At 34.1% G+C, this 10,885-nt stretch overlaps 1 protein-coding gene across 5 annotated transcripts in view; it reads left to right on the forward strand.

Moving 5' to 3' along the window:
* The window catches only part of LOC106179519 (dynamin-1), a 24,143-nt gene extending 13,373 nt beyond the window's left edge, over nucleotides 1-10,770 (forward strand). The window contains exons 13-21 of one of the 5 annotated variants that reach the window (XM_087008224.1): nucleotides 794-903; nucleotides 3,291-3,417; nucleotides 3,657-3,800; nucleotides 4,061-4,117; nucleotides 4,235-4,458; nucleotides 4,975-5,139; nucleotides 6,424-6,447; nucleotides 7,701-7,721; nucleotides 8,639-10,770. In XM_087008224.1, the coding sequence (XP_086864350.1) occupies nucleotides 794-903; nucleotides 3,291-3,417; nucleotides 3,657-3,800; nucleotides 4,061-4,117; nucleotides 4,235-4,458; nucleotides 4,975-5,139; nucleotides 6,424-6,447; nucleotides 7,701-7,721; nucleotides 8,639-8,711 (945 nt within the window). In that variant the 3' untranslated portion in view covers nucleotides 8,712-10,770. The remainder of the gene's footprint in view (nucleotides 1-793; nucleotides 904-3,290; nucleotides 3,418-3,656; nucleotides 3,801-4,060; nucleotides 4,118-4,234; nucleotides 4,459-4,974; nucleotides 5,140-6,423; nucleotides 6,448-7,700; nucleotides 7,722-8,638) is intronic. The other 4 variants (XM_087008223.1, XM_087008225.1, XM_087008226.1 and 1 more) reach the window with 4 other exon arrangements.
* Nucleotides 10,771-10,885: the final 115 nt, after the last annotated feature.

A 10,885-nucleotide genomic window follows, 5' to 3' on the forward strand; every position in this document is an offset into this window, starting at 1 on the left:
CTATTGTGCTGCTGAAATGAAAGAACATTACCAAAGCACAGACAAGTGTACTTTTCACAGATTACAAACCAAATGATGGGCCAAGTCTCTCTTGTTCTTATAGTATTTATAAGATTATAAATAAAGGTAAGTTAAGAGTACAGGAATGAAATGCTGTTTTAAGCAGGTTTAGTTGAAGAATTATAAAAAAAAATCATTCCAGTCCCCAGATAGTACTGCATGTCCAGTTGATATTGACTTGCATGTGAGGAAGGTGTTGGCTCTTGGTATCTATCTCCATCGCATGGCAATGCTTGCTTAGCGCTAAATAAACTCAAAACCGCTTTTTCTTTTTCAATTCATGCTATTATTACTTCTAACAGAATATTGGGCTGATTGCTTCCTTCTTTCCATATTTTCTTTCTAAATGTTTTGCTTATTTTCTCTTTTTTATTTTGGGAGAAGTTGTTGTGTGACCTTAATAATAAACCCTTGTGTTCAGTCTTGATTTTGTTTATCATAAATTCATCATTTAACTTCAAGATGTTCTGAGATGCACATTCTGCATTTTGTCAAAATGAAAAATTACTTTTGTTATGAAACTTTTTTTTCACCACTAAATTAAATTTTACAAATGAAATTGAGAGAAAAAATTCACAAGGGATTATTAGAAAGGCAAAAAAGGAAAGCAGAAATGGTGAGGGTGAGGAATGTCTGCTAGAACTTAACCAGTTGTGTGGGACATGGGTCCGTGGGGTAAGTCCAAATTATTTACCCGTTCTTTTACTATCTCCCTCCCACTTGCCATATGCAGGAAAAAGAAAAGAAGTTTATGCTGCCTTTGGAGAATCTGAAAATCCGCGACCTTGAAGCTGGCTTCATGTCAAAGAAACAGATGTTTGCAATATTCAGCACAGAATCCAGGTGAGGCATCTCCTCTCTATCCATACTCCAGATATCCATGGATACATATCCACATAGCTACACTTATCCGTGCAGGTTTATATATCCAGGTAGAGACATATCCTTGCAGAAACACCTATTCCGGAAGTTACACATGTCCATGCAGATACGCATATCCAGGCAGATACTTATATCCATGTAGATACACAATCCAAGCAGATATACATATCCAGGCAGATACTTATATCTATGTTGATACACAATCCAGGCAGATATACATATCCAGGCAGATACATTATCCATGTAGATACACAATCCAGGCAGATATACATATCCAGGCAGATACTTATATCCATGTAGATACACAATCCATGCAGATATACATATCCAGGCAGATACATTATCCATGTAGATACACAATCCAGGCAGATATACATATCCAGGCAGATACTTATATCCATGTAGATACACAATCCAGGCAGATATACATATCCAGGCAGATACATATATCCATGTAGATACACAATCCAGGCAGATACATAAATCCAGGCAGATACATATATCCATGTAGATACACAATCCAGGCAGATACATAAATCCAGGCAGATACATTATCCATGTAGATACACAATCCAGGCAGATATACATATCCAGGCAGATACATATATCCATGTAGATACACAATCCAGGCAGATACATAAATCCAGGCAGATAAATATACCCATGTAGATATACATATCCAGGCAGATACACATATCGAGAAAAAAAAAAAAGAAAAAAAAAAAAAAATATATATATATATATATATACACCCAACCATATACATATCCAGGCAAATACACACCAACTAGTAAGATTAGAATTTAAAGTTGTTAATTTGAGGATTTTGATGGTTAAGTGTTTTTTATGACAAGTTATTCTCATTAAACAAAAGCACTTCACTTAACAATTGACGCCTTTGGAATTATCATTTAAATTTAGCAGCACCTGCCATTACTAAGTGTACCTTCCTTCCTTTAACCTATGCAAGCCTCATTCTGAGCTAGAGGAACTGTCTCAGCTATGGCATGTTCTTTGGTGTGACCCATCCATAGAGTTTAAACAAATGACCTCTTTCTGTAGTGGCAAGTGCCTCATCCCTTTACATATCTTTTTTTTTTTTTTTTTTTTTTTTTTTTTTTTGTAATATGCAATATGCATTTAAGAGAATCCAGTACTTCTGAACTTAAGCAAATTTTCTTTTGGTTGATTGGTAATTAAAAGAAAAAAAATAAATTTGATGCTTGATAAGTACAGAAAAATTTACGTATTTTGTAAGTAGATAAGAAATTTTATACTTCATAAGTATGAAATTCCAGTTTCCATTCCAGTCACCTTTATTTCTTCACTAACCGTCAGGGCCATCAGGGTACCTAACAAGTGTTTTTTCTAAAGCTGTTAAAATTTTTAAAAACAATTAAATGCACACAGTTTTACATGCATGCACACACATATGCACAAATGCACAGAGATACAAAAAAATATGTGGGTTACATTTTAAGCATTTAGTTTTAACATTGTTGGAAAAGTTGTAAGTCTTTGGGAGAGCAACTATGAATTATATACAAATATTTCAAAGGTTGTGGTCCTTAACAAAAGTATACCTTCTCAGGAGATGGAACTAGTAGTTATATCTCGCGCTGTGGTACCTTTGTGGCATTTATGTTTTTGAATTGCAAATTTATGTTGGGAGCTGCTTTTATGTAGAAATTACAAAGAGCAAGTGAATGTGGGTTTTTTTTTTTTTTTTTTTTTTTTTTTTTTTTTTTTTTTTTTTTTTTTTTTGTGGTGGCAGTGAAAAGGTTGTGGCATTTTATTTGCTTTAATTCATTACATGTATTTTTAGTATTGTAACCTTTTAGAGACCAAATTAAGCTTTTGTAGCAAAGATGGTTTAGTTAATATATTGCTTTTGTTCTGTAAAAGAAGTAGTTTGAATTAGACACTGACTGTAATATTATCAAAGAGCAAGTCACAATACTTTTACTCTAAAAGAACTACTCCCTGCAACCTTATACAGTGTACAGTAGCCTCTTACTGCAGTATATGTAACATGTAATATATGGACTAAATAATGAATGAGCTAAATTTTCTTAGATTTTTTTTTTTTTAATCTTTAAATCTTTAACATGATTTGAGTATCAGTAGAAATTGAATTAATGAGCCCTGCTGTAAATTAAGGGCACTGACGTACAAAGTGTTAGAAGTTGAAGTGAGAACATATCAAGTTTTATTGTTCCCGTTAGAAATATAAAATTAATACTACTATCAAATCTGGGTGTTATGTATCATTTGTTTTTCATTCTCGAAAATCACTTGTAAAATTGCTGTTATTTCAAGATGAGAATCTGGATTTTTATCTTTGACAGGAATGTTTACAAAGATTACAAGCAGTTGGAGTTATCCTGTGAGAGTGTAGAAGAATTAGACAGTTGGAAAGCATCTTTCCTCAGGGCTGGGGTGTATCCTGAGAGAGTGTCAGATGCCACAGACAAAGTAAAGACAAATGAAAACATTTAGAACATATTTTCTATACTGTTTATTTGCATGTTGTATGATTATCGTAATATTGTAATATGAGACTGTTTTAAAAATTTAGATTTCTGTTATCATAAATTTGCCAGTGATTTTGTCATTTATTTGGTGAAAATTGGTTTGGCTGAATTTTTCAGGCTATTTGTTTCTAACAATAACTGCATCCACATAAAGGTTGCCCTGTTTTTTTTTTTATTTAGAAAGATGATTTTAGTTCTACGGACCCACAACTAGAGAGACAAGTTGAAACTATCCGTAACCTTGTTGATTCCTATATGAAGATTGTCAATAAAACCACGCGGGACATGGTACCCAAGACCATCATGCATATGATTATTAACCAGGTAATGTGTGTGCGTGCGTGCGCATGTGTGTGTGCGTGTGCACGTGTGTGTGTGTGTGTGTGTGTGTTAATTCTTTTCAACTGGCTGCACAGATAACCTCTTATACAGTAGACTATGTAGAATTTGATATTTTCTGAAACATGTCGCACATTTAATGATAGCTAAACAATCAGTTGGTCAGCAAGCAGAGATTTGGACATAAATATATTATCGCTATTGTGGACATAAATGTTATTGATGTGGTTGGTATATATTTGCAGATCAAGGATTTTATTGGTGGAGAGTTGCTGGCTCATCTCTACTCCAGTGTCAACCAGGTGAGAAAACAGCTTAAGCTCTGTAGAAACCAATATTTTACATGACTCAAAAACCACATATACCTTCACAGATATGATTTCTGATCCTGTAATATCTCATGCATGTCATCTTTCTAGCAACAACTAATGGAAGAATCAGCTGAGGAAGCCCAAAAACGTGAGGAAATGCTGAAGATGTATCATGCTCTACGAGAAGCTTTGAACATCATGTCTGAAGTGTCGATGAAGACGGTGCAGACACCAACGCCACCTCCTGTCAATGATGACTGGCTAAAGACGGAGGATGCGCCTCCGGCAAGACCTCAGCCAGGGCTTAAACCTGCGCCGTCACCCATGAATGGGTAGGTAGCATCTGCTCAATATACTTATCCTCTCCCTCTATTTTTTACTGCAGTGCTAGCTTCACCCCATGTCCGCCATCCTACTTCTTCTTGCTCAGCTTCAGCGCTCCTTCTCCAACTTGTTCTTGGACAACCCCTCTTTCTCTTTCCCTTATTACAACCTGGAAAAGATGTAATAAGCCTGGCTCTTGGTTGTGAAGAGGTTTTAATTATCATGTGGAAAGTTTCGGGGTTTATTTATTTTCAGTTAAATTTGGTGTTAGGGTTGTTAAAGCTCATAAACCTGGAATTCATTTTGCTATTTTGTGGCATTGTTTGATTTTTGTCTTCAATTTTTTGACAGGAAATGGACACCTGGATAATTCAGTTCTTCATATTTGTAATTTCCTATACAGATTACTTGATTTTTCATCTTTGTAAGATTCTTTATAAATAACTCTGTTACTCACGTCCCTGTGGCAGATTATTTAAAATTATCAAATGATAGAATTGATAAAAGAAGTATCATATCTTCAGAAGACCTCCGTCTCCAAACATGAACCGGCCAGGACGACCAGCGCCAGCCCGTGGCGCAGCCCCAGCACCACCAAGTCGGCCAGCACCAATGGTACCCAATAGACCAGCCCCCAGTCTGCCATCACGCCCAGCGCCAGGACAGATGCAGCAGCCTCTCATTCCATCGTAAGTATGGGGGGCTTTCTGGTCACACACACACACACACACACACACACACACACTTGCACGCACCTCACATACACGCATAAGCTTACATACATCATTTTATTTTTATGTTTTAGTATAAATTTTGTAAGACATTTTCACAGTAAGTGTTTCATTTTTTTATTGGAAGGATGAATTAATTTTTACTTCATGAAAAATGTGTTCTTAATTTAATTGGTTTATGAGAAAAGATCCATTGGTTTTTTGATTTAAAAAAGTTTATAGTGTGTTTGCCATAATTGTTGAGCATGGTTGTGTATGGTGGAAATAACATTCAGATATATATTTAATAAATTTATTTCAGTTGTTATAATTTGATATTCTGTTGTTGACTGCAGTAGTTCAGTAGTTCACTAGGGTCTGATGTGAGGAAAAGAACATTGATCAGACATTAGCTTATTCTGAGGAGTTTTGGAATAGCAAGATTTTTAAATTCAATTCTAAATGGACTTAGCCACCCTACACCCCTACCAGACCATTTTCAATTTGGTTCCCCAATAACTGTTCATGTCTACGTCTATACCAAGGCTCATGTCTGATTAATAATGTTACAGTGTTTTCTTGCTTTAATTGTTGATGAAATAAAAACAAAGAAAAAAATACTGCAGTGTGTGTGTGTGAAAGAGAGAGAGAGAGAGAGAAGTCACTTGCTTTACAACTCAAATGCAATTGTTGTTGGCTTTTTCTTTGCAAATCTTTTTAATTAAAAGTTAGGATATATACAAGAAACATGTCACTACACTTAATCAGGTATCTAAATGATTTCTTTGAACAAATGAGCTTGTTCATATGAGTGGTGAAAAAAGTTACACTGATTTAAAATAAATCAACTTGGAGCACAGGTATTACAACTTAAATTTAAGATCTCTTGTATGCCTTCTTTGGCCACTGATTGCTTTTATCAATCATTTGCAGACTTTTGTGAGTTTTTGAACATTTTGTTTTGAATTTTTACCAAGGCAAAAATGTAACAGAAGCTAGTACATAGTAACATTTTCAAAACTAGGATGAAGAAGTGATTTTATTGGTCAATATCAATTTAAAAAAAAGAATTGGCAATAAAGTCAAAATATTTGATGTGAATAAGAAATTGGTTAGGCTTTTCTTCAAAATGCAAATGTTATAAAATGATAACATATAGAGGTATTTAAACTGTTGTGAGCTGCTGATGTAACCATAAGAGAATTTTATAAACCATCAAAACCACTGCTTATCATCTGTGTGTGCTTCACTGTTGTTTTCAAGGTTACCTCCTCCTCTTATACCAGAGTAAGTAGGAATGTGCATCCTCGTGGTCAGGCATGCCATGCGACCGCAGGCCCAGCATGCTGTTAACTTATCCTGTCTCGTTTAGTTTAACGTGAAAACATTCTGTTGTGTGATGTTTACATGTGGAACATGCAAAGTGTGCTTGACCCAAATACCCAAATATGTAGCTTGGTCAGTGGATAAATTTTGGATTGATATGTCAGACAGAGACCCCTGATATTCAGTACATTAAAAAGAGCAATTACTTTCCCTTTGATAATTTTAAAGTCACTGTGGTGTAAAAAAATTCTTTGGGTCATGCACACTATACATATCTGTCATAGTATAAACTTATTATTTTCATATAATTATGTTGGTTTCTAGTAGTTTATATTGTGTAAGTGAAAGTGATAAAAACCTGAATGTTAGTGTTCGTGTGTTAGTTTCTTTATTTCATTAGGTTGTATATGTACTCTTAACCAACTTGTTTTACTAATATAATTTGCAGACAGTTTGCATTATTAACTTGGATATCTCTTAGAGTGATGAAAATTATTTTTTTGCTGAGACTTTAATATATTTTATGAGGAACAAATGTGTTTTATCAACAGAAAGCTTCATATTTGATATCTGTTCTTTATCTTTATATGTATTTATCAAAAAAGTAGACTACAAAATTATAGAGTGATATAAGACCCTTTTCACATATAGCGATACATTTTTTGCACAGTGGGTTTTTCTTCTTCTTGATCTCAGTCATCAGCCCTGTTGCACCAATTAAAAAAATCTTGTGAACTGGCCAGGCCAAATTCAGAGCACTGTATTTAAAGTTGACTCTTAACATTGTCAATCACTCTGGTGGTGCGTGCAGAAAATTTTATAGCTTCATGTGAAAGAGGCTTTAGATTTCAAGTAGATTAAACCAGTAGTTAAAAAGGCTGACTCAAAATGCTGCACGTGATGCTCTGAATATGTACTAAACCATTGCATTGGAATGTAAATCGATACTAACATGCTTTGTAACACTGAATGAAAGTTTCAGCTGTATTTCAAGTCACTGTAGAAGGGCATGAAATAGACAGCAAAGAAGACAGATGTACAGAACAAAAAAACTGACTGTCAGATTGAAAAATGTCAATACTATCTTGTTTCATGACATGGTTATATTTTCCTGGGTTAAATCACTTTAAGAGGGTTTTATAATGAAATGTTCTTACTTACATAAAGTAAAGCACTTACATCATTAATATAACTTGCCTATGTTGTTTTTGAAGACCTGCATCCCCAATGATGGAGTAAGTACAGGACTTTGAACATTTTTAGATGTCTGCATGTTATGTGTTTGGCCCTGTGTTTTTACAATAGCAAACAAAAACCACATATCAAATATTATCATGAATAGATTGTCACAAACTTTACAGATAGATGTTTTGTTTTCATGTAATTGACATGTCTTTGTTGGTGGCTGAATGATAAGATATGTCAAAAAAAAAAAAAAAATAATAATAATAATAATAATAAGAGATTCACTGCCAGCCCTATCTCGACCTGCCTTGGAATTTAGAGTACTTTTTTCAATGAATTTTTTTTTCTGCATGGAAATGTGTTGCTTTCACAAAATGTTCAAATTTGTGATCTGCCCAGTGCTTCATATTCTGTGTGTTTTGATGTAAAGGTATCAGGGAAAGGATATTTCTCAAGTAGAAGTGCCACTGTGACTTTGGGTTTTGCATTGTATACGTTTTATATTACAGTTGAAACATAATTTTCATATAATATCTGTGTAGATAAAATTTTAATGTATGTCATATGGAACAAACTCATCCAGCAGCATTTACGTTTCTAAAATAGCATGAGTTTACAGTGTTAGCAGTTTGATACAATTTTCCTGTTGCATGGCATTTGGCTATTCTTTATTACTGCAAAGGCAACTGGCATTTTTAATTACAATAATTTAAGCACATTCTGTTCTGTCTTATTTATAAGATTTGATATAATATTAGAAAGTAATGTTCTAGACAGTTTTCTACCTTTTTAATTAAAAGAGAACTGTAATCAATAATATTGTATTTTGTAAAACTTATGCAAATTAATGTTATAGAGAAATTCCCATTGCTAAGAAATGAAAATTATTGTTTTTCTTCTATTCTAAAATTGGGAAATTCTTAATAATGTGATTCTATCATAAATTTATTATTTTGGTCTTCTCCAGTCGTCCCGGCAGTTTCCCAGGTGTACCACCCAGAATTCCTGATCGCCCATCAGTACCTGCCAGACCACAGTAACTATGGTAACCATATCCACGACAACAGTTACCATTGGAAACCAAGAGGAGTCCATATATATCCATCATCAAAAATTAGTCACATATAATAGATTAAAAGACTTGAGCCACTGTACTGTGTAGAGAAGTTACTTGTGATAGCAGGATGACAAAATTAACGAAAGTATTGCTAATATTTAAGCTGCAGAGAAGGCAAGTACCAGGAATCAGCACACCAGTGTGTGGAGAGAAAGGATGCCAAGAAGTACCAAGTATATATACCTTCAGACAGGGAAGTCGAGTCCATGCATTCCAAAGATTTTCACAGAAACATGTGCATGGACAGGAGGCCTCTTTCTGTACAAATAAATCTATAATATCAGTGGAGTATAACTGTGGAGTGTAACCTACAAACAACTGGTTCTGCTGTATTTATTACTATTATTGGTATTCAAGAGTGGGATAAGGGTTATAAACTATGTGTAGGAAGTCGTGTTTTAGCTCAAGAGAAATGTGCTTATACTGATCATTTCTGAATGTGAAATAGAAATTTGGTTGGTATTTAATTTTCATTTCGATGGTTACTGCACTGTTTTATAGTACCAGACACATCATGTTGTGCTCCTGAGCCCTGGAAATGATGTGTGCCCTTTTCAGATCCTCATACGTATGTAGAGATATTACAAGACGTTGTGTGGAGATCTTTCAGGAAGCTGTCGGACATAGGGTGTCTGGGTAGACATTACCCCTGGATGTCATATAGCTCTCTCAGGAATGCATGCATGCAGCTACAGTGATGATGTCATACCACACCCGGAATATTTGGTCATAATGTGCAAGTGATGAATTAAGTTTCATTCAATCTTTTGTTACAAGGTTTATGAAATATTTGGCAATCCTGCAGAAATTTAATGTGGGGCATAGAAAGTAAAACTTTTCCTTGTCATCTTTGGGAATTTGGTGTTTAGAAATTTTATGATTTGTTTCATGTCAGTGCTGTAGATTGGAGTTTGGAGATTTTTTTATAAAGGTGAAAAAAGAAAACATGCTGATAATGATTGAATATAAGACATTCTGCTGCTAAGCAACAGTCCTTATTCCCCTGATAAAAACTTTCCCTTTCAAAAAACATTTCTGTTTCTTAATTCTTCTTTCTTTAAAAATAAATAGATCAAATACTAAAAATTTTCAAGAGGTCTTAATGTTTATGTTGTCTAAAGACTGGTATGTAAATAGGTGTTCCTGTGCTCTCTGTTCTGTAGCCTCACTGTGGTAGGCAGATGTGGAGCATTAGAAATAATGTCAACATGTTATAATGGTACGCGGATCATGTGCCAATATATATATTATATATACTTGTACATATGAATGTCAGAAAAATAAGTGATTATTTATAGGAGAATAGGGTGGTATAATTTTTGCTTCGGTTATGTAGTGATGTTTGTGGGCGATAAATGTTACCGTGTCATTTACAGATGTTGCCGACCTAAATGATGCATGGAGATTATACACTGCTTGCTGAAATCAGTCATGTGCAAAGAATATTATTTTACTTCTGTCGCTCAAGAAAAGATAGCTTCTTTCTTCAAATTTTAGTTTTATTCAAGCTATTTGTCCATTTTCAGCCTGAAAAAGAAAATAAGAGATCAATGATAAGAGATAATAATAGGTTAAAGATCAATGAGACAAAAACCCATCATATTTATGGGAAATTTTGTTAGAAAAGTATATTTTAAGTAATATAAATGTTCCAATAAGTTCAGCGGCTTGAAAGCACCACGATAGTAAAACTAGTGTAGAAAAGTAGCGTCTTAGCTGTGGCAAAATAAAGTGGAAGTATGTGATCCTATAAAACAAAATTACTCAGAATTTGATAGAAATGAAGTTTTTGTGGAGTTTTAGGAGACACATTGAAGTTGCCTGTGTTGAAGGTGTCTTGTTTTGCCTCATCACGTTGTTGAAATGAAATTTATAAAATAGCAATTTTGTATAGGAGACGAGTAGAATTTGGTAACAAATAATGAAGCAGATTATAGACTTCTGTAGAATTATGTGAATAAAAATATTAACTTTAAGAACCATTTTCACTTTTTTGTCCACTTTTATTATCTGACAGTTTCCAGCCAAATGATTTGAAAAAAGTTATTTTCACTATAAACTGATGGACCATCTTTCAGCACAAATATATCACAAACA

The sequence above is a fragment of the Lingula anatina genome, chromosome 3 (genome assembly GCF_051362555.1).
Source record: "Lingula anatina isolate TDL-2025a chromosome 3, LinAna3.0, whole genome shotgun sequence".
NCBI lineage: Eukaryota > Metazoa > Brachiopoda > Lingulata > Lingulida > Lingulidae > Lingula > Lingula anatina.